General features: G+C 38.7%; 1 protein-coding gene and 1 pseudogene across 1 annotated transcript in view; one reads left to right on the top strand and one right to left on the bottom strand.

The window, feature by feature from the left end:
• The window catches only part of WNK3 (WNK lysine deficient protein kinase 3), a 148,590-nt gene that overhangs the window by 61,304 nt on the left and 62,674 nt on the right, over window positions 1–24,612 (bottom strand). The window contains exons 8-10 of the mRNA XM_033118064.1: window positions 23,141–23,435; window positions 22,107–22,297; window positions 21,864–22,013 (exon numbers count right to left, since the gene is read on the bottom strand). Of these exons, the coding sequence (XP_032973955.1) occupies window positions 21,864–22,013; window positions 22,107–22,297; window positions 23,141–23,435 (636 nt within the window). The remainder of the gene's footprint in view (window positions 1–21,863; window positions 22,014–22,106; window positions 22,298–23,140; window positions 23,436–24,612) is intronic.
• Window positions 3,666–16,490, top strand: LOC117024675 (protein FAM227B-like; annotated as a pseudogene).

Here is a 24,612-nt window from a genome sequence, read left to right as displayed (position 1 = left end):
ATAGGGACTCAGCAAGAGTTCAGCCAAAGCCAGAAGACAAAGCAAACCAGAATAGCATTACAAGAGCTAAAACTAAATTATTAGAAAACGAAATTATCATTGGAACTAATACTCACAAAAGTAGGCTAGAATCTACAGACTCAACAAGGCAAGTGTCTGCTAAAAGAGAAGATTTAAATATGATCAAAAGTCTCCAATCATTATATCTAAAATGTCCAATATACAATAAAAAAGTCACTTGTCATACCAAGAACAAGAAAAATCACAAGTCAAAGGAGGAAAGAAAATCAGCTCACACCAATAACAAGATGCATCAGATGTTGGCATTATCTGACAAGCAACGATCAGAAAAAGAGCCTCAGTGAGTAATTATAATTTCTCTGAAAACAAATGAAAAAATAGAAAACTGCAGGAAAAATAGAACTTATAAAAAATCATAGAAATTATTGAACTGAAAAATACAATAAACTAAATTTAAAAACTAACTGGTGGGCTAAATAGTAGACTAGAAATAACAGATAATACAATCAGTGAACTTGAGGCCAGATTAATATTTTTTACTCAGTTTGAACAGAAAGAGAAGAGACTGAAAGAAAATGAACAGGGCCTCTGAACCTGGGGAACAATAGGAAAAGACTAAAAATTCATACAAGTGGAGCCTTGGAAGAAGACAAGAAGGAATGTGAAGCAGAAAAAAACATTCAAAGAAATAATGGCTGAAAACTCCCCCAATTCAGCTAAAAACATGAAACAGATTCATAAAGCTAAGCGAACTTCAAACAGAATAAACCCAAAGAAATCCACGTCAAGATACATCATAATTAAACTTCTGAAAACAAAATTTTAACAGCAACTAAGAAGCAACTCCACATTACTGACAGGGGAACACCAATTTGAATGACAGCAAATTTCTTATCTGAAAACATGGAGACCAGAAGGAAGTGGCAAAACATTTTTCTAATGCTGAAAGAACTGCTAACCATGAATACTACATCCAGCAAAATACATATTTGGAAATGAAGGGGGAAAAATATATACTCAGACATAAGAAAACTAGAAGAATTTGTTACTATCAGATTTATCCTTAAATAATGACTAAAGGAAGCTTTCTACAGAGAAAAGAAATAATACACGGAGGCGTGTAATTTCAGAAAAAAAAGAAAAACAATGCATTGGGCAAAAATAAGGGTAAAATATAGTAGACTGTTCCCCTTATAAGTTTCTTAAATCACATTTAACGGTTAAAGCAAATTTTATAACATGTATAGTGGTGAATACCATATGTAGAGGAAATATTTGAGAAGTATTTAATAAGTGGAAAGGGTAAAGGGATCTAAATGGAAGTAAAGTTTCAATACTTAACTTCAAATGGTAAAATGTCCATACCAGTAGAATGTGATAAGTTATACCTACAGAAACCACTAACTATACAGCACAATATACTCAAAATAGTATAAATAAAACAAGAAGGAATCCGAAGAAAAATTACAAGTACCTCATACGAAGGCAAGAAAAGAGAAATATAGGGAAGAAATAAAAAGCAAATACTACAATGGCAGACTTAAGTCCTAAGATATAAATTATTACTTTAAATGTAAATGGTCTAAATACACCAATTAAAAGGAAGAAATTGGCAGAGTGGGTAAAAAAATAACTATATACATTTACATTCTACAAGAAACTCACTTCAAAAACAACAAAGATAAATAGGTTGAAAGTAGAAGGATAGAGAAAGACATGCTAACATTAATCAAAAGAAAGCAGGGGTAGATACGTAATATCAGATAATGTAGACTTCAAAGAAAAAATTACTAGGGAAGATGAGGGACATGATAAAAAGATCAATCCACCAAGATACAACATCCTAAATGTGCATGTACCAAACAAGAAACCTTTAGAACAAATGGGGGAAAGACATCACTTACCTAAAAGGATAAATATATAAACCCACAATAATAATTAAGAACTGCAACACCCTACTCTCAGCAATTGGTAGAACTCTCGACAGAAAATTAGCCAAGATACAGAAGAACTAAACTACAGACTAATATCTCTCATGAACTTAAGATTCAAAAAATCCTCAACAAAATTTAGTAAATTGAATCCAACAATGTTTACAAAGAATTATATATTATGACCAAATGGGTTTATTACAAGGATGTAAGGCTCAATCAATCAATGTGATCCACTATATCAATAGGTGAAATAAAAATAATATAATCATATTAACTAACACAGAAAAGGCATTTTCTCAGGGAGTCAGGAATAGCTGGGCACTACCTCAACTTGATAAAGAACATGTATAAAAAAATCTATAGCTTATATCATACCTAATGGTGAAAGACTTAATGCTTTTCCCCTAAGTCTGGGAACAAGGTAAGGATATTCATTCTCACCACTCTTATTCTACACAGTACTCAAAATTCTAGCCAGCACAATAAAAGGAAAATAAGAACTAAATGGCTTACAGATTGGAAAGAGATTAAACTGCTTCCATTTTAAAGATTACATGACGGTCTACATAAAAAACGTCCCAAGGATTCTATACACACACACACAAAAAAACAAAAACAAAACAAAAAAAAAACACACACACACACCAAAAACCCTCCTAGTACTAATAATAAGTTCAGCAGGGTCATGGGATACAAGATACATAGATACACACACAAATCAATAGCATTTCGATGAACATATGGAAACTCAAATAAAAAAAATACCATCTTAAAATCCCTCCAAAGAAAAATACTTAGGGATAAACTTAGCTAATAAAAGCAATCATTGAAGACCTAAATAAATGGAGAGACACATCATGTTCATGTGCTGGAAGACTCAACATAGTAAAGATGTCTATTCTCCCCACATTTATACATAGAATTAATGCAGTATCTATAAAAATCACAGTAAGATTTGCTGTAGACAAGTTTATTCTAAAATTTATATGGAAAGGTAGAAGTCCTAAAATAATCTTTTTTTTAAATTAAAGTTTATTGGGGTGACAATGATTAGTCAAGTTACGTAAGTTTCAAGTGTACAATTCTGTATTACATCATCTTTTAAAAAAGAAGACAGTGGGAGGAATCACTTTACCCAATGTTAAGACTCTCTATACAGCTACAGTCATCAAGACTGTATGTAAGTAACAGACGGATTAGACAGATAACTGAATTTTAAAAAATAGTTCAGAAAAAGACCCACACGAATATGCCCAACTGATTTCTGACAAAGATGTAAAAAGGAACTCAATAGAAGAGTAGACTTTTCAACAAATGGTATGGTACTAGAGCCACTGAACACCTACAGGCAAAAGAAAAAACTAAAACCCTTACGCCGTATACAGAAATCAACAAAATAGGTCCCACCTTGGCCTCTCCAGGCATAAGGGGATGCCACCCTTCTGCTGAGAGACAGGCTCCAGGAGCAGGGCCAGGTTCTGCCAGGCTGGCCCTCACACCCTTCCAGCCCCGCACTGGGTTCCCTCCTGACACTGGCAAGGACCACGGAAGTGGGACACAGTTCTGGAAATATACTCTCCGAGTGTAGTTGCAACTCCAGTTTGTTCCCCCAGCTCGCAGTGACGCCTAAGGCCCAGCTGATTTCTCTTCTCTGCAAAGTTACTGCACCATTGCAGGCCAACTACTCCTTCAATGGATGCACAGACCTCAATGCCAGAAAATGCGAGAACCTCAAAGAACAATGAAGAAGTCTTAAAGTTTCAAAATTAGGATTATTGGCCAAGGAAAACTCATTTTGGAGATAACAATAAATGGGTAGACACTCTGAAGAAAATAAAAGAATATAGTTCATTTACTTTAATTTATACACATCTATGGGTAAAAATGTCCCTCGAATGTATAATGCAATCATGATCATGGAGTTAAGATTAGGGGAATCTCTTTTGGAAAACCACATCTCTAAAATATCTGGGATAGGTTCTCAAGGAAAAACTGGAAAGGTACAAGGCATTTCTAAGGAACTACCATAAGAAAAAGATGATAATGCTTTCGAATGAAATGGAAACAAAGAAGCATATAGAGGGTTACAACTTCTCAGGATTCAAAACAGATGAGCTTACTGAACTACCCAGGTATTTGGATGCTGAATTAATTTATCTTTTTATTTTAAAAGCCCACAACTTTGATTAAAAAGTTATTAAGGGTGGGGGGGAGAGTGAGGGGATTGGAGGGCAGTCGGTGACCACAGGATGGCCACGGGTTTGAAAATTAATCTGGGGAACATAATTTGGTGGTTACCAGAGGGTAAGGGGGTTGGGGGGTGGGGGATGAGGGTGAGGGGGATCAAATGTATGGTGATGGAAAGGGAGCTGACTCTGGGTGGTGAACACAGTGTGATTTATGGATGATGTGATACAGAATTGCACACCTGAAATCTATGTAATTTTACTAACAATTGTCACCCCAATAAATTAAAAAAAAAAAGTTATTAAAATCTACACAACTTATTTTCTCTCACAAGCCTCTATTGCTCTTTTGAATGACTGCTTTTGGTTGTGGTTTCTCCATAAATTTAAGGTGTATCCTGATTGTTTGACACAAGCTATCTGTGCAACATTCCAGGAAGCATTTCCAAAATCCAGTAATCTCTTTAATAATGAATTTAAAGAAGATCTTGGGAATAATATTTTCCTTGGTTGTCAGGTTTAAAACCCCAAAAAAGCTTTTGGATGAACTTGAAACTGAAAGAACACTCCACCACAACATACATGGTACCAAGAAAGCACCTTTAAAATCTACAAAGGATAGGACTGCAAGAAGTCAAGAACACTTATCAAATTCTATAGACGTCAATATGATGAAAATTTTAAAGAACCCAAGAGCATATACAATGTCCACATCCAAGGAAGAATCAATATCATAAAGACGAACAACAAAGTCCCATTATAGTAGCAGTGGTCCAAAGTTTAACCATGTGCTCTTTAATACTGGAGGTCAGCGTCCACTGATTTTATATTATTTTAAGATGCATGATATAGCTGGTATTTTCAAAGCCCCTAGAAAAACCAAGATTAAACTCACTGAAAAAATGCGAGAACCACCACCTGCTCAAACTTACCATGATATTAAAAAGGAAGCAAAAACACAATTTGCAGGAACCAAAAGGATTTTAGGATAGCAAAGCACAGAATTAATGAAGAAATAAAACTCCTAAGGCAGAGGCAGGAAAGAATTAACAAAGAACTTGACAGACTCCAAGCAAAGGCTATCAAAAAACCTTACAAAGTTGAGGATGACTGACAAGTTCCTACATAATCTGCGTTCTGAAGCTCAAGTTGAGAGAATTTTTGGCATTACTACCATAATCAACAACAGAAGACTACAACTTGAAGAAGAAGAACACCAAGAGAAATCAGAAATGAACTGTATACTTTAGTGGTTACCAGAGGGTGAGAGGGTTGGGGGGGGTGGGAGATGAGGGTAAGGGGGATCAAATATATGGTGATGGAAGGAGAACTGACTCTGGGTGGTGAGCACACAATGGGATTTATAAATGATGTAATACAGAATTGTACACCTGTAATCTATGTAATTTTACTAACAATTGTCACCCAATAAACTTTAATTAAAAGAGAAGGGAAAAAAAAGAAATGAACTGTATTTAACAATATTGTATACAATTCAATTCTATCAGCTTAATAAATCAATAAATCTCAGTAAATCATTCTTTTAAAAAAATAACATAGGGCTCATAGATCATAAATGAAAAACCCTAAAATTATAAAACTTTAAAAAACTAGAAAAAGAATCTCTGGGATCTAAGGCTAGGCAAAGAGTTAGACCTCATATCAGAGGCACAATCAGTACAAAAAAATTGAAAAATTGGACCTTATAAAAACTTAAAAATATTTTCTCTTAATTTCGTGAAAAATGCATGTTTATATAAGACAAAAATTATAACATTGCATTGCATGGCTTATGATATATGAACATGAAACACACACACACACAAAACAACTATAGCTTAAAACCTGGAGAAAATAAATGGTTGCATGGTTCTTATATTTTATATAATACACTATTAAATACAATATTAAATCTACGTAAAAACTGAAGAATTAAGAATGTAAATTAAAATCCTTGGAACAACCATAAAACAATATATACTGAAAAGGGACACAAGAAACTTTCCTGGGTTTGTGAAATGTTCAGTAGCTTTATTATGGCATATACCCTGTTTAGAAAATAAGACCTAGCTGGCCAATCAGCTCTAATGCATCTTTTGGAGCAAAAATTAATATAAGACTGGGTATTATATTATATTATATTATATTATATTATATAAGACCCGGTCTTATTTTACTTATTTTACTTATAGTAAAATAAGACCGGGTCTTATATTAATTTTTGCTCCAAAAAACGCATTAGAACTGATTGCCCGGCTAGGTCTTATTTTCGGGGAAACACGGTATCTGTCAACTCACTGACTTGTACGCCATAATATATATGCAGATTATTGTACATAAATTATACCTGAATAAAGTTGGTTAAAAGTAGAATGATCCACAGCTAACATCACACTTAATAATGAAAGACTGAAAGCTTTCCCACTACAACAGGAAAAACACAACGATTACCCCTCTCTCCAATTCTATTCAACATGACACTGCAAGTTTCAGCAAGAGCAATTAGGAGGGAAAACAAAGAAAACAAAAAACAAAGTCAAAGGACTCATACTTTTACGGTCAATGGATTTTGAACAGAGGTGCCAAGTTTGTTCAATAGGGAAAGAACAGTATTTTCAATAAATGGGGCTAGGAAAACTGGATATTCACAAGAAAAGAATGAAATTGAACCAAAGACCTAAATTTAAGAGCTAAAACTTGAAACTCTTAGAAGAAAACATAGGGGAAACTTTACTTCACCTTGGATTAGGCAAAGGTTTCTTAGATGTAACATCAAAAGCACAAACTAACCACATAAAACATAAATTGCACTTTATCAAATTAAAAAAATTTATTCTGCAAAGGATACTATCAACAAAGTGAAACGATAACTTAGAAAATGGAAGAAAATATTTGCAAACCACGTATCTGATAAGGGTCTAGTATCCAAAATGTATACAGAACTCTTACAACTACAACTCACCAATAAAGAGATAAAAAAGAAACAATGAAAGAATGGGAAAATGATCTGAATAGATATTTCTCTTAAGAAGATACACATTTGCCAATGATATATCTGATAAGGGGTTAATATCCCAAATTTATTAAAAAACTCAACTCAACTCCAAAAAAACAAACGACCCAATTAAAAAATGGGCAGAGGACATGAAGATACATTTTTCTAAAAAGGACATACAGATGGCAAACAGACATATGAAAAAAATGCTCAACCTCACTAAACATTGGAGAAATGCAAATAAAAACCACAATGAGATACCACCTCACCCCAGTCAAAATGGCTATCATCAATAAATCAACAAACAACAAGTGCTGGCGAGGATGTGGAGAAAAGGGAACCCTTGTGCACTGTTGGTGGGATTGCAGATTGGTGCAGCCACTATGCAAAACAGTATGGAGGTATCTCAAAAATCTGAAAATGGAACTACCTTATGACCCAGCAAGTCCACTCCTAGGTATCTATCCGGAGAAATCCAAAACTCCAATTCAAAAATCTTTAAGCACCCCTATGTTTATTGCAGCACTATACACAATAGCCAAGACATGGAACCAACCAAAATGCCCATCGGTAGATGACTGGATTAAGAAACTGTGGTACATTTATACAATGGAGTATTACGTGGCCATAAAGAAGAAATCTTACCATTTGCAACAACATGGATGGAACTAGAGGACATTATGTTAAGTGAAATAAGTCAGACAAAGACAAATATCATATGACCTCACTTATGTGTGGAATCTAAAGAAAAAAAATAAATGAATGAACTAATCAGAAACAGTGTCAGAGACGTAGAGGAAAAACTGAGGGTTGCTAGATGGGAGGAGGAGGTGTGGATAAGGGGGAAGGTGAGGGGATTAGAAAGCACAGTCAGTAACCACAAGATTGCCACGGGGATACGAAAGTCAATTTGAGGAACGTAATCAATAATGTTGTAAAGCTTTTGTAGGGTATTCGATGGACACTTGTCTCATTAGGGAGACCACCTCAGGGATGATGTAGATGCCTGACCACTGCACTGTGCACCTGAAGCTGATGAATTTCAGTAATGAATGTCAATTACAATTTTCTATATATGTATATACTTACAAGAAGCGGAGTACAGCATTAGGAATAGAGACAGTGGAAATGTAATGGCTGTGTGTGATGTCAGAGGGGTAGTGGATGGGGGGAGAGGGGTTGTCACTGTGTGAGGGATGTAAATGATAAATGTCTAACTATTACATTACATTGTGTTGTGCATCTGAAACTAATAAATAAATGTTAAAAAAAAAGAGAAGATACACAAAGGGCCTACAAGCATATGAAAGATGCTCAACATCAGTAGCCTTCAGGGAAATGCAAATCAAAACCACAATGAGATACCACTTCACACCCACTAGGATGCTATAATCAGAAAGACAAATATCATGTGTTAATAAGGATATGGAGAAATTGAAATCCTTATACTTTGCTGGTGGGAATATAAAATGGTGCAGCTGCTTTGGAAAATAGGGCAGTTCCTCAAAACCTTAAACGTAGAGTTACTATACGGCCCAGGATTTCATTCCTGGGTATATAACCACAGAAATGAATGTTCACATAAAAACTTGTACACAAATGATCACAGCAGCATTATTCATAATAACAAAAAAGTGGAAACAATCCAAATGTCTATCAACTGATGAATGTATATACAAAATGTAATATAACCTATACAATAGAATGTTATTTGGCAATAAGAAGGAATAAAGTACTGAACATGCTACCACATGGATGAACTTTGAAAACACTATCATAAGTCAAAGAAACCAGACACTAAAGGCCGTATATTATATGACTCCATTTATGTGAAATGTCTAGAAGAGGTGAATAAATAGAAAGTAGATAAGTGAAGGCCAGGGGCTGGAGTCAAGAAGGAAGAATGACTGCTAATAGATATGGTTCTTTTTAGGGCGATATAAATGTTCTGGAATTAGCTAGTGGTGATGGTTGCACAACTTGTGAATATACAAAAAAAAACCACCGACTTGTATACTTTTAAAAGGTGAATTTTATGTTGTATGAATTATATCTGAAAAAAAATTGTCTAGATAAATTTGGATAGAAATTGTTAAAACAAAAAGATTGTATTGCTAAAAAAGATAATAGAAAAATGGAAATTGGATTCTAAATAAAAGTTTGTTTTTACCCAAAAGAAGGCTGGCCATGAGGAATGAAAAAGAGGGGCAAAGAAAAAAATAGTAAAATGGTATATGTAAAGCCATATTATTCATATGTCAGCATATCACCATTTCAAGAGATTCAGAAAAAGCATCAGAAAAAATTCAATATCCACTCAAAATAAAATATTCTTAGCAAATTAGGAATAACGGGAAATTCCTCACCTGTTAAAGGGCATCTAGAAAATTTTACAGCTAACAGCATACTGAATGGTGAAATACTGAGCACTTCCTCTAATATCAGAAACAAGATAAAACATCCAGTATCTTCTTTACTGTTTACCATTGTATTGGAGGTTGTTGCCAGTGCAATAAGGCAAAAATAAAAATAAAAAGCATAAACATTGGAAAGGAATAAGTAAAACTGAATCTATTTGCAGATTACATAATTATTTACATTGAAAATACCAAGGAATAAAAAAACTAATGAAAATAAATTGACTTAATAAAGTAAAAGAATATAAGAGTAATATACAAAACAATTTTCTTTTATATACAAACGGCAAACAATGGCAAATATAATTTAAAATTTCTATTTACAGTGTTGTCAAAACATAAAATATCCAGGAATAGGTTTACCCAAAAATGTGTCCCCATACACACTCAAAAAAGATGTGCTGAAACCTCCATACTACAAAATTTTGCTGAGAAATTAAAGATATAAATTAATAGAGAGATATGCCATGTTCCTCGGTTAGATGATTTAATATTATTATATCATTTCTCTCCCAGTTAACCTACAGATTCGATACAATCCCTATTAAAATTCCACCATTGATTTGATTTATGGAAATTGTCCATCTGATTCTAAGATTTATATGGAAATGCAAAGGACCTAGAATATCCAAAGAAATCTTGAAAAAGCAAAAAGAAGTAGAAAGATTTGAACTCCTAAACTCAAGACATACTATAAAGCTACGGTAAGGCTTATGGATTGACAAAAAGATCAATGCAAAAGAATATACAGATGAGAAACAGATTCACATTTACACGGTTATTTTACTTTCGTCAAAGTTGCCAAAACAATCTGATGGGAAAAGGAAATCTTTTCAACAAATGGAGCATAAACAATGGGATAGTCACATGGGTAAAAAAAAAAAAAAAAGTATTTTGATCCCTTATGTTACACTATTTATAAAAATTAATTCAGGATGGAATATAGACCTGAACAGAAACCTAAAACCATAAAACAGGAGAGTACCTTTGTAATGTGAGTAGAGGCAATGGTTTCTGAAGCCAAACAAAACAGAAAACTTTGATGAATTAGACTTCATCAAGATTAAATACTTTGTCTCATCAAATGAAACCATTACAAAAATGAATGGGCAACCCACAGATTTGAAAATATATTTGTAAAGCATGTATTTGACAAAGGACTAGTTTCATCCAGAATATATAAAACCTCCTATAAGTCAATAATAACAGGGAAAACAACAAGCAAAATAAAATGGGCAAATGCCTTGAACAGACACTGCATAAAGAAAGATATACAAAGGCTAATAAATATACAAAAAGGTACTCAACATCAAGTCATCAGGGAAATGCAAATTAAAACCACAATGAGACACCACTGCACATCTACCAGAATAATTGTAATTAATGTTGGTGAGGGTGTGGAACTCTTATACCGTGTTTCCCCAAAAATAAGACCTAGCCAGACAATCTACTCTCATGCGTCTTTTGAAGCAAAAATTAATATAAGACCTGTTCTTATTTTACTATAAGACCAGGTCTTATCTAACATAATAAGACCGGTCCTTATATTAATTTCTGCTCCAAAAGACGCATTAGAGCAGATTGCCCAGCTAGGTCTTATTTTCGGGGAAACACAGTATATTGCTGGTGTTAGTGTACAAGATGGTGCAGCCAATTTGGAAAACTGGCAATCTCTTAGAAAGTTAAACAAATACGTATCTAATGACCCAGGAAGTCTACACCTAGGTATTATCCAGGAGAAATGAAAACATGTTCACAAAAAGACTTATATAAGAATGTTCATAGCAGCTTTGTTCATAATAGTCAAAAACTAGAAACCACTCAGGTGTTCATTAATACCAAAATGGATAAACAAATTTAGCACATTTATGCAATGGAATACTACTCTGCAATAAAGAAAAGTAAAAAGAACAAACTACTGATACATACAACATGGATCATTCTCAAAAACATGTTGACTGAGAGAAGCCATACACAAAAGTACATATTGTATGATTCCATTTATATGAAGGTCTAGAACAGGCTAAACTAATCTATGATGAAAAGAATCCACACTGGTTGACTCGGGGGGGACGTGGTAGGGACCGACAGGGAAGGGGTATGAAGGAACTTTCTGCAGTAGTGGTAGTATTTTATACCGGGTGGGCGAGCTACAGCCTGCGGGCCAAATCTGGAGCACACCTGTTTTTGTGAATAAAGTTGTGTTGGAACACAACCATGTCCTTTCTTTCACATATTGTCCATGGCTGTTTTCGTGCATGCAATAGCAGAGTTGAGTCATTGCAACAGAGACTCGATAACCCAACAATGCCTAAGATAGTTTATCTATTTGGGAACAACCTTTACAGAAAAGGTTTGCCAACATCTGTCCTGTATTTTGATAATCATTGTTAGTCCTAAAGTGTTAGGAGCCTATCTTATTATTCTACATTTATAATAAAGCATTTGCCTTTATGAGAGGACAGTAATGATCACTCACTATTGATTCCTAGGTGTCAAATGTTGTTCTCTAACAGCTTGACGTGTACTGTCTATCCTTACAACAACCCTATGAATAGTAGCTATCATTACCTGCATTTTGTATGTGAGGGAACTGAGGTTCAGAGCAGGTAACTTTCCTGGTGTCGTACAGGAGGGTGAGGATTTGAACCCAGGTGTAAGCATTTGTCAAAATTCACTGAATTATGATCTGTGCATTTTACTACACATAAGTGTAAACTAAAAAAGATAAACAAATAGTACTGAGTTCCAGTCAATGATATGCATGTTCAAGTATTTATGGATGAAGTATACTGATGTGAGCAACTTTCAGTTTGAAATGTACCTGAAAAATAAGATGGATTGATAAATGCATACAGGAATGGATAGAGCAAATACAGCAAAAGTTAACTGTAGAATCTAGTTGGTAGGTATACGGGTATACACACTACAATTTTTTCAACTTTTTTGTACCTTTGAAATTTATCTTAATAAGATGTTGGGGAGTTTTTTTTTGATTAGGTAAGGAAAGTATACAACACATGCCCACAGAAATAAACATTCCAAACCAAAACACTTTGTGAAGAACTTTATTCTAAAGAAATAAATCCTGGAATAGGATGCTTTGTCTGAAGAAAGTTCAGCTACAACGATCTTTTTTAACCCCTGATCATTCCTGTTAGGAGTCAGCACGCACACATTGGAATTCATGATAATATATGCCCTTGATAAAGAGGGATTTTTTTTTTTTAAGGAGGGCACAGTTCACAGTGGCCCATGGGGGATCGAACCAGCAACCTTGGTGCTACCAGCACCATGCTCTAACCAACTGAGCTAACCGGCCACCCCAAGAGGGGATTTTATAAAACACACAATACTTGAGATGATAGCTATTTGGAACAGTAATACATCATCATTAGAAAACTTACAGTACAGCACACCTTTTATCTAAGAACCTCAAAGCATTTTATTAGCGAAACTCAATAACTTTAGAGAAGCTAAAGAAAATAGAAGAGCAAAAAAAGAATGAACTAGATTCTCAGCTCCTTTCTTTAATTAATCCAATCAATCCCCTGAGTTAAATAAATCTCACTGAAGTCATCGTGCCCTTTTTCTCCAATTCTGGCAAGGAGAATAACTATCTTATAAAGAGGCTGGATGGTGTAATGATTAAGAACACAGCCTCTGCAGCCAAGTAGTCTGGGTTCAAATCCTGACCCTCCTGCACGACACCAGGAAGGTTACCCGCTCTGAACCTCAGTTGCCACACCAACAAAATGCAGGTAATGATAATTACTATTCATAGGGTTGTTGTAAGGATAGACAGTACACGTCAAGCTGTTAGAGAACAACATTTGACACCTAGGAATCACTCAGTAGTGATCCTTTCATGAAGGCATATGCTTTATTATAAATGCAGAACAATAAGATAGGCTCCTAACACTTTAGGACTAACAACTACACTGGCCTCCTTGTTATTCTTCAAACATGCCACACACAATCCTCCCTAAGTGCCTCTGCACTGGATATTCCCTCTGCCTGGAATGCACACTGTGTACCTTCAAGTGTTTGCTCAAATGCCATCTTCTCAATGAGGCCTACCCTGATTGCCACCTTATTGAAAATTGCAATCCACTTTTCGTCCTTACCCTGCTCTACATTTCCCCAGTCTCCTTGTACCATATTATATCATTTACTTTTTACTATGGTTATCAACAATCTTCCCTCAATTAGGCAACAAAACTCAGTGACAGAAGGTATTTTTGTTTTTTATTCACTGACATATCCCACGTAGGTGCTCAAATACTTTTATCATCTTGTCTAATCCCTTCACTTTACAGGTAAGTAAACACCAAAGAAACTTGAATCAAGGCCATCCAGTAAGGAAAAGAGCCAGAAATGGACTGTAACTCCCAGCTAAGTGCCATTTCTACTATCTCCCTGACACTTGAACATTACAGAAAAATCACAATCATCCACAATTTTCCCCCAGGAGGATTTAGCTTTGGAATTTCTTGGCTTTGCAAATGCTGCTGTGTCTGTAACACAGAAATATTCTGAAAGGCAGTGGAAGCCTGCATTGCAATACTGAGTGTTGATAGATGAACAGAAGAAGATGGCTGATTTGGAAGGGCCACCCCACAGCTTTGAGAGATGATCTGCCGTTGTAATTGTGTTTCTAATGATCCAGAAACAAGTGTTAAACTAGAACATGGCTGCCACTGTGGCTGGACAGCACAATGCTGCTGAATACATGCTGGCTGGTGCTGTGCTTGGTTTTTCTGCAGGGAAAAAGTTTGACTGCTGTCTAATGGCTGAAGCTCTTCAGGCTGCTCTAAAGGTGTATTACATATTGGTGTTTCATTGCTACTGGTTGTTACTATTCTTGGAAAGGAGGAGTAACGTGGACCATAGTTGTAATGGCCTTTGGAATACCTGGTAATGGCTGAACTTATTTAGGTACCTGTGAATGAGGTACCAGCCACTGGAAAGCAGCATGTTGGCTATAAAGACTGCTACTGATTTACGTTGACCTTCTTGAGTGGATAACTGATGGCTTTTCCGTGCTTGTCAAAGAGATGAATGAGTTATCTGCTGATGCTGAATGAAAGCTGAATGAGAAACCTGGCTCACTGTTAGATGTGATTGGGAAAGCTGTGCAGAGAAGTCTGGGGGCTGGATCTGGGCCTGTGAGGAAGCATGCTGAATAAAGGACATCTGTGCAGGGTGTTGACGCTGTCCGTCCACAGCCCTCCGCGATGTAATGCTAGTGGACTGGGCTAATAGCTGCTAATGTCCAAAACTGACACCTAATTGGGCTGGTGTTTCTGAATGCTGGACTTTAAGGCTAGTAGAATGTGTCTGTGTATCTAAGGTTGATGTTAGATATGTCTTGTGTTCCAGCATTGAAGAATTACTACCTTGGGGTTGTGTTAAATAGGCTTGTAGTTCAGAAGTCTTTGCTACATAAGGTAGTACTGAGTATAACTTCTGGTCTGCAGAGTTTGTAATACATACTTCCTTGCTATCAGGAGTGTTTACTGTGTATACTTGATGGATTATGAAGATTGCCTGTTCAGTTGTCTGGATGGTGTAAGCAGTTTGTCCTGAATAAGGGGCATGGTTGCACAGAATAAGCTGTTTGGGTCACATGTGCTGGCTGGTCTGGAAAAGGTGAATCAATGAGAGGTTGTACTGAATAAGCAGGCTGCCTTTGGAATAAGGCTGCATAAGGCAACCATGGGTGAGACTGGATAAGAAGTCTGCACAGAATAAGCTGGCTATGATCCCAGTGGTTGTACAGTATAAAGAAGGTGCTCCTGGGCTGGCAGGGAATAAGCATGCTGTGCTGGGATCTGGGTTGGGCAAGTTGGCTGTGACGGTTAAGATGCTTGTTCCCACGGATGTATCACAAAGGGCAGCTGCTCAGCAGCCTTCAGTGGGAAGTTGGCAGTGCTGCAGGTAGTCTTGGATAAGTGTGCTGAACAGAGCAAGATGGCTGTTCCAGGGGCTAAATCACACACTTTCAGTATCACCCTTTAGCTACTGCCAACTTGCATGAGCTTCAGATTCTCACAGAATATAGTCCCATTGAACATTTTTTCCATGGTGATTCTATCATGCAGGGTCTCTGGTCCCGCTCCCCACACAAGAATGCAGGATATGGTAAGGCCAAAAAGGAACACCAATAGAGCCATGGATGGGGGGTTCATACCCCTATAGTCTCGCTGGCAATACAGCGAGTTGGAAATACAGGAAGCAGGCTCCTCACGATGTGCAATCTGCCGTCCACTTCTCTGCCAACCAACCCCACTTGCTAGCTGCAATCCACACCCGCTAGCCCAGCCACGGTAGTTATATTAGTAGCTAATGGCTAACTGGTTACAGCTGACGGCCATCTAGTCACAGCTGATGGCCATCTACTACCCGAGCCAGCACCTTTCCATGTGAGGTCGAGAGCCTGGAAACTGCTCTCTGGGACTCTGTTCCCAAAGATGCCATAATCTTAGGTTGTAAAATTAATGGCTGCTGCTGAATACAGGCTTAGAAGCAAGGCTTTTTCCAATGTACAGTCTGGCTTTGAGGCACTGAAGAACCTACAGTTATAGACTGGGGATGTACCACTGGGTATGGCTGGGATACAGCATGTATCTTTTGTGAAAGGTGTTGGGCCCCTGAGTGGCCCATAATGGAATTAGAAGGGGGCTGTGCTGTATCAGTAACATTCTGTGCACTACTCACATACTAAGCAGAAGACGATTCGACAAAGCTTGAGGATGATTAACCGATAAGATACTAGCAGTCTGGTTGGCATCTGGTGATTTTCTTAATGCCTGATTCCTATTTCTAGGGTCAGGCTCAAGTTGAAGACCGACTCTTGGATGCTGCAAAGTCATTTGTGAAGCAGACAATGTCTGAGGAGAAACTGCAGACAAGACTGGTTGTGGGAATCCAGTAACTGAGAAATCTAAAGTCATAGGCTTGTCCATCTACTCCAAAGGTCAGCTGCAGTTCCTGCTGCTGGTGCACGGAAAATTCAAACTACAGAGGGTGCCAAAAATGTATATACATTTTAAGAAAGGAAAAAAAACCTGTATTAAAATTGTAATACTCTATATATACCAATAACAAAAGATGAATACAAGTCACGTTTGACTTATGCAATTACAAACGATGCTCAGCATAATTCTAATACAGTTTTTTCCTTTCTTAAAATGTGTATACATTTTTTTTGGCACCCTCTGTATAAATGCATATACCATGCCCATTTTAATGGGACTGTCCCAGACAGAATGATACATAAAATAATGCTATGTTCTAAAAATCTTAGCAAGTTACCAAAGAGCTGCTGGGCATAGCATAGCATTAATCCTATAAAAATCCTAATACCATGAGTAAATGCTAGTTGAATACTCGAATACTCTAAGGGGCTGAAACCAGTCCCAGCAATATACTGCTCGTGGCTTCTCTATTCTTCTATTGCGATTGCCACATCCCTCATTCAAACCCTGGCAGAGATTGAGAGTAACTGAATCTGACACCTTTACACATCACACAGGAGAAGTTCCAAGAAAAGGCTCAAAATGATTTCAATATCACAGCTAAATGAACACAGAAACTCTCAAGAGGAGAAAGTTGGCTGAATAAATATATGTTGGCTGCAATAATTCCTAGAACTTGAACCACTACACTCATAAAAAGACCCCAATGGTCAAAATGCTTCCTTATGTGGCTTCTAAATACTAGGGGTGCCAAAAACAAAATGTATACACGAGTTGTATTCATCTTTGGTTAACGCTATATAGTATTACAATTCTAATACAGTTTTTTTCTTTCTTAAAATGTGTATACATTTTTTTGGCATATCTGTATTAGGTGAAAAGGGCAGGCTACAAAATAGAATGTATCTAATGTTTGTGATTAAAAAATTACATATGTATACATAGAAAAAGACAAATCTACAGGCTCTACCCTCAAAATGTAAATAATATGTTGTCTCTAGCTGGAGTGATGTCGTGCGGGAGGACCCTACTTGCTCCGCCATTTGTCGTGCGGGGCGGCCTGCGGGGTCTCAGCTCCCACTCCCCACATAATAACACAGGACATGGTGAGGCCAAAAAGGAACACCCACGGAGCCATAGGTAGGGGAGTCATACCACTACAGTCTCACTGGAGGCTGGATTCACACGACCTGCAAGCTGCTGTCTGCTTCTCTGCCTGCCAACCGACCGACTCACTATTGACTCGACTCAACTCTCCAACCATCACAGCCGCAGCAGTTATATCAGTGGCTAACTGGGTAACTGGTAACAGCTGAGGGTCAATTAGCCACAGCCGACGGCCATCTACTCTCTGAGCCAGCACCTTTTATGTAAGGCCAAGAGCCTGGAAACTGCTCTCTGGTACTCTGTCCCCACACTCCACCTCTACAGGGTCTCACCTCACAATCTACACGACAAGCGTCTTCCGCGAGGGTCCCTGTGCAAGGAGCCTGGAGGTGAATGCAGTATCCTGGACACAGTAAGGGCTCTCAGGGCACTGCCACTCTCTCTGGGCACAGCCAGACTTCCTGGACTTCTTAGGGTACCACCAGTCTCCTCCTGCCCTCCTGCCTCCTGGCAGGCGATACTGTCGCACTGTAATGATGCGCCAGGGCTGCGGCAACACTTGAGGAGGGTGGTGAGCATGCCCGCGTGTCACCGCTTTCACCACCCGTATCCGGAGACGGAACTCTCCTACCGACGTCTGTAAGCTGAGGCCATGTAGCACGTCCACCCCTAAAATATACTCCGGAACGGGGGAGACATAAACCTTATAGGTACGAGGGGGAATCCTTCCTATACCCAGTGGTAAGGAAACGGCTTTCACAGTCACAGTCTTTCCCCCGTAGCCATCAATACAGATTGCTGGTCCGGGGAACAGTTCTGGGTTCCCATAAACAAGACTACAGTCTGCGCTGGTGTCAACTAGGGCCAAAACCCTCTGCACATTAGAAGGGGACCAATGTACGGACAGTTCCACGTGGGGCCTCCGGTCCCTGCTCGTCCCCTCTGACCGGGTACCTTGGCCCCACCCCTAATCAAGCTGAAAGGAGTCGGCCTCAAGCAGCCGCATGAAGTCCTGGAGGGACACGGGTCGCGCTTTCCCACACTTCTCCTTCAGGCTTCTCCGGAATAGCTGTTCCAGACGCAACTGTTTCCAAAGTTCCAACAAGAGTGCATTGGGGTGTCGGTCTATTTTTTCCCAATCGACCCCTGCTGCCACGAGATCATGCCACATCTGTGCGTGTGTTCTCTCTGAGGCCCGCGACCTCGCCCCTTTACTTTTGATTTGGACTTCCGGGTCTCAACTGCGCGGACCTCCTGTCTTAACTTCCTTCGCCTCCAGCTTTCAACATCCCCTAGGGTGGCCATGGCAGTTGTAACTTAATGGATCTGTCTCCCCACATAGGGTGTAAGAATGGCAACCAAGGATCCAAAAGCACTCGCAGGTGCAGTATCCAAAACCAGATCTCTCCTGCTGGCTGTAAAAAGCTCGTCATCCGGCCCCTGCATGTTAAGGTTAAAAATAGCATGTCTCATACCCATTTCACGGATGATTTGCATAAGTTCCGTATATGACTGCCATTGACTCACAGTGTCTGGCAGCTCGCCAGCCTGTCCCCATACTGTGCGTACCGCAGCAGTGAGCCACTCCACTAGAGAGTGGTTGCCCTGGTCGTGGGCCAACCTATGGCAGTTCTGTAACCTTTGTCGCAGGAATGGATGCACTGTCACGAAGGCTAGCTTTTCCATCTCGCCTGGGGTGCAGAGAATGTTGTTTGCTCCCTCATCCCATATACGTAATAGCCAAGCCGAGACTGGCTCTCCAGGGCGCTGTCTGTACCGCCTCCCCAGCTCCTGCAACTCAGTGGGAGTCTATGGGGTGTAGGTTGTGAACTCAGTCACAGATGGGTTGCCAAACGCCCCCGGGGCCCAAAAGTTGCTCACATTTTACCTTTTACTTCAAGACTGGCCAGGCTTGGGGGTTGGGAACTACATTGTCTCCACTCGCTTCCTCCGCCTCTGTCTCAGAGTCTCCACTGTGGGACCCGTCTTCTAACAGACGGACCCGAGCTTCCAGCGCTTCCAACAGGGACAACCTGGTCTGGCACCTGGGCCATTTCATTAAGCGCACTTTCCGTGTTCCTCACTCAAGGCCGTGAGGAACATCCAGCCCACAGGGCCGGCTGTAGCCTTCGCCTCCTCTGGCAACCGCTCGGCCAGAGCCTACAGGGCCCTCTCCATGCTGGCTGGAGAGCCATCCATGTCCTCCCACCCCTCCTTGGGGGTCAACCGGGCACCACACACTGTGTGGGGGCCACACATCCTCCTGCCCAGAGTCAGATACCATTCCTACCTGGTCAAAATCTTGCTCAACGTGCCAGGTGTCTGAGTGGGTGGAGGCCTCCATGGAAGATGTCCAAAATCCTCAGAGCCTACAGCAGCAGCCCACCAAAAAGTTGGTGATGCCTGCTATGGCCAACAGGGCAGCATGCCATCCGGAGGCTCGAGAGGACCACCAACTCATCAACGGGTCATGTCTCTCCCAGGCAGACTGCGCTCCCCATCTCTGGCGCTGCTCCTCATGGGCTTCCCGAGACTGAGTTTTCACACACACAAACTGCTCCACCATCCTTCGGAGAGTTTTGGCCAGCGCCATACCCGCCTCGCTGCGGGGCGGCCTGCGGGGCCTCTAGTCCCGCTCCCCACACAAGAACACAGGATATGGCTAGGCCAAAAAGGAACACCCACGGAGCCATAGGTAGGGGAGTCATACCACTATCGTCTCACTGGCGGCACTGTAGTCTCACTAGAGGTTGGAGTCACACGACTTGCAACCTGCTGTCCACTTCTCTGCCTGCCAACCGACAGACTCACTCTCGACTCGACTCACCAACCAGCGCAGCCGTGGCAGTTATATCAGTGGCTAACTGGCTAACTGGTAACAGCTGATGGTCAATTAGCCACAGCTGATGGCCATCTACTACCCGAGCCAGCACCTATGTGAGCCCGAGAGCCTCTCTGGGACTCTGTCCCCACAAGTGATAACAGTTGATTTTTCAGATAACAGTTGATTTTCACTGTCTTCTTTATAACTTTATGGGCTTTATTTTTAAATAGGTAAAGAACACTTTTATAATAATTTTGAAAACCTTTTTTTTCAGCTTTGTGAACACATTGAAAAATACACATACTTGTATACTTACATGTGGTTGAACCTAAGTTAATTTAAGCAGCCACTCAACATACTTTGCATTATAGTCTTCGAGACAAAGCAAACCACAATATGAGCTCAATTACAAGTATATACCATATCACCCCACAAACACTAGCCAAACACCAGGCACTGTCAACTATATCAAATTAAATCTACCCCCAGCACATTTTAAATGCATCAGGCATTTGTCAAGTATGTGTATGCTTTCCCCTACCAGACTGTGCGTTCCTTGTGGGCAAGGACCACAAGGACCATTATTTTACTTTATATCCCCAGAGATGGTAGTCATTAAAGTTTGTTGATGAACTGTGACAGACTATATACCAATTTCTTACAAGAAACAGATGCACCAGCTGCTAACTACATCATATACAGAGAATGCCTAGGAGTTCAGACCATCTCATTCACAAAGTAAGAAGGCACACACAGGGGATGGTGGGGCTGAGGAAAGAAAAATGGAGTGATGGCCAAAAAAAAAGCCCAATCACGTGTCTAGATTCCATAACTAGAGAACCAGGATATAGTCTTGATATATAAACTCCGACAAACACTGTTTACTCCTTGTCAGAAATGAATAACAATGACTTTGAGAGTTGTAAAAGATAAAAGCACTTATTTCTCTTACAGGAATAACCATGAATCAACAAAAATTAAGAATTTAGATGAAAGTGCTAAAAATTATAAGAGGCTATGAAACACTATTTCTAATTAACTATAAAAGACATCCTTCCATATTCAAACCAGGCTGGAAAAGTCCAATTCAAAGAACAAATCATCATCACCAAGATCAAGAAATCCAAGTACTAAATAAACATTTTTATCCTTATACAGAGTTCTTAGTTTCTTTTCCAATTATACAAGCAGTGTCTCAAGATTCTAGTTACACAATGTTAGCTTAGGCACATCCTCAAGAAGAATGTCTTAGGTGAAGGAAAACAAAAACAACTTTAAGCTTTCAGTGACTTTTACATACATTATGATAAATTTATGAAAGAGAGCCCTTGCTTGTAAGAAAGTCTAGGAAGTGTTAAATATGTCTAACTGAATACAGAGCCTCTAAACTTTATCTTACCTTTATCTGTGAGACCTTCTGGACAGTTAATGGGGAAACTTGGGGGTGTGAGACAACTGGAGGTCCAAGGACCTGTACAGGCAAAACAGTGGACTGACCTTGAACCAAAGGCAAAATTTGGGGCTGAGTCACGTTTGGTTGCTTCTGCAACTGTTAAATAAGAAAAAAAAGATTGAAGATAAATTCTCCCATTTACAGTAAATATACTGATTATATATTTAAAAATATAATAGTTCACCTCACCCCTGAAATCTGCTGGTAATGTCCTACTAGCTGCTGGGATGGATATATTTTCCCTGGAACATTTATTTTGGCCTGTGGGATGTTAGAAACTATTTGAGAGCCCATCATCTGGTCTGAGGAATAGGCTATACTGGGCTGACTTGTATCTGACTGTTTAACTGATCCAGCTCCTGCCTCGGACAAATTGTCACCTACAACAAAAAAAAAAATAAGCAACAGGTAGAAGTGAAAACTCGAAGCATAAGGTCCAAACGGTGTTTAATTTTTTTTTTTATACTGACAACCTGAAACATCTTCAAATAAAATATGTGAATTGCAGAATTAATCAAAAACGATCATGTAAACTTTCTATGCTGACACTATAGTATAATTAAAATTTTCTTAGTAAAGCACACCTGAAAACAAAGAATTGCATAAAAATCAACTCCATTTGCTGGCCATTTCATGTATATCCCTAACTAATCTATACTTGCTGTTAGGTAAAATCTAAGTGTCATATTCTCATTCTCATTCTCCTATAACCTGGCTAGAAAACAATACTGTCTTTATATAACGATTACTTATAACTATGAAAATACTGTGTCCTTCTAGAGAACAAAATGCATTACAGTAGAAAAATTAGAGGAACTGTGTAAATTTTATACTTGAGTCTAAAATACAAAGAGTCTTGGGGGAAGGGCAAAAAAATTAAAATTAAAATAAAAAATACAAAGAGTCTTAAAGTCTAGAAAACTCCTTCTTGAATAAATTATATCCTTAATTCCAAATTTTCTTTATTAAATGATTTAGATTAGATCATTAAAAATGATAACAACAACAACAACAAAAAGACTATAACCCTTATGCAACTAGTACCTTAGACAAGTCACTTAACAGAACAGCAAAACTAACTGGTTTGTCTAGTTCAGGGATTTTGTAAAAGGACTGATGAAATGATAGATAACAGAATGCTTTGAAAAATACAAAAGTACTACTTAAAGAGAAAGGAATACAATTACGTATTTGTTTGCTTTTATGCATTATGACTGTGTTACCTGTAACAGAGGAACAGTGCTGCTGTGATGTATTATGTAGAAGCTGTTGTCGAACATGTTGCTCAACTTCAGTTTCTTCACAATCAGCCCCAGTGTGCTGAGCAGGAGCAGGGGGCAAACATTTATTCTGGGGCTGAGGAAGAACATTCCCCACAGACTTGCACTGTGAATCCCTGCGTTCTTCTGAACAGCCTGTTGGCTTCTTCTCTCTAGTCTTTTTTATCAGGGTCACCCGGTCTCTAATGGACTTAGCAACAGCTTTGGAATCACTTTCATGGAAGAATCCTGACTTGACCTACAAATGAAAACATAATAACCACACTACATCTTTAAAATGTAAGAGTTTAACCTTTTTTTAAAATTAGTAGAGTTATTTTGTGCCCCCAAATTCCACATGCTATTAAATAACAGCTAGTTTCTCTGTTCTTTCTTAATCAGACATACATAACTGTCAGAGTGTTTAATCAGCATAAGAAGAACAATACTATTACCAGGCATTGTTGAAATACTTCTGGCTTTAAACAAACAACTTGATGTTTCAGTACATGCAATCTTATTACAGGTCATTTATGACTGCCATTAAGTTATGTCAACGATTAAAAAGGTTTCTTCATTCAACAACTTTAAGTGCCTACAACGTCCCCAGTAATGGACTCCAGACAGACAGATGATTAAATAGGTCCTTTGTCCTATATAAGCACACAATCTGGTGGTGAGGGGTGGATACAAATTAAACTTAAAATGAAATTAAGAGGTAGAAATGCTATGCTGCAAAAGCCTTAAAGGAGTACCCGCCTCTCTGGAGGAAGTAGAGAAAGTATCACAGAGGAAGGTAAACTCTAACCTGGATTAGAACAACAACAAATAAAAGGAACTTGCAGTCTATAGAGGAAGGTGTAGATGAAGATTAGAGATGAACACTCTAGGCAGAGGAAAGTATGCTCATAGCAGAGTACTGCAGCTTACTTGGCGTTAGAAGAGTGACAGAAGAGCAATTAAAGGTTTGTCTGACAGGAACAGGGCTGAGTAGCAGAGAAGACTTGAGGAGGTGCCATGGTATATCATTGTCAGTGCTACAATCTGCTTTTTAAAGCATGTGTTGGGAATCTGCAGACTTGGAGAAATTTCATGGTAGTTGAAAGATGATTAAAATGTTAGATGGAGTCCACATTTTTAATCTCACTCCCTTCCAAAGCTCTAAAAAAAACCCCCACAGTAAATGAATTTTTAAGTTATAAACCAACAAGGACAGGACAATAAGAGAAAGACAACAGCAACAATATTTTGGACTCTTTCTAATATGATAATAACTGACCTAGCAGACCTAAAAAAGGTGTACTAGAGAAAGCTGAGAATCATTCCCATTTATGCGGAAGAATACTTACTCATAACGCACAGGAACAGGCAGTATTAGGTATGTCTAGAACTGGGTAAAGTCAAGAGATGACTAAAACAAAGACTAAATGAAGGGT

This window comes from Rhinolophus ferrumequinum, chromosome X (genome assembly GCF_004115265.2).
Source record: "Rhinolophus ferrumequinum isolate MPI-CBG mRhiFer1 chromosome X, mRhiFer1_v1.p, whole genome shotgun sequence".
NCBI classification, from domain to species: Eukaryota; Metazoa; Chordata; class Mammalia; order Chiroptera; family Rhinolophidae; genus Rhinolophus; species Rhinolophus ferrumequinum.
The sequence above is the reverse complement of the archived record's forward strand: the minus strand, read 5'-3'. Positions and strand labels throughout refer to the sequence as shown.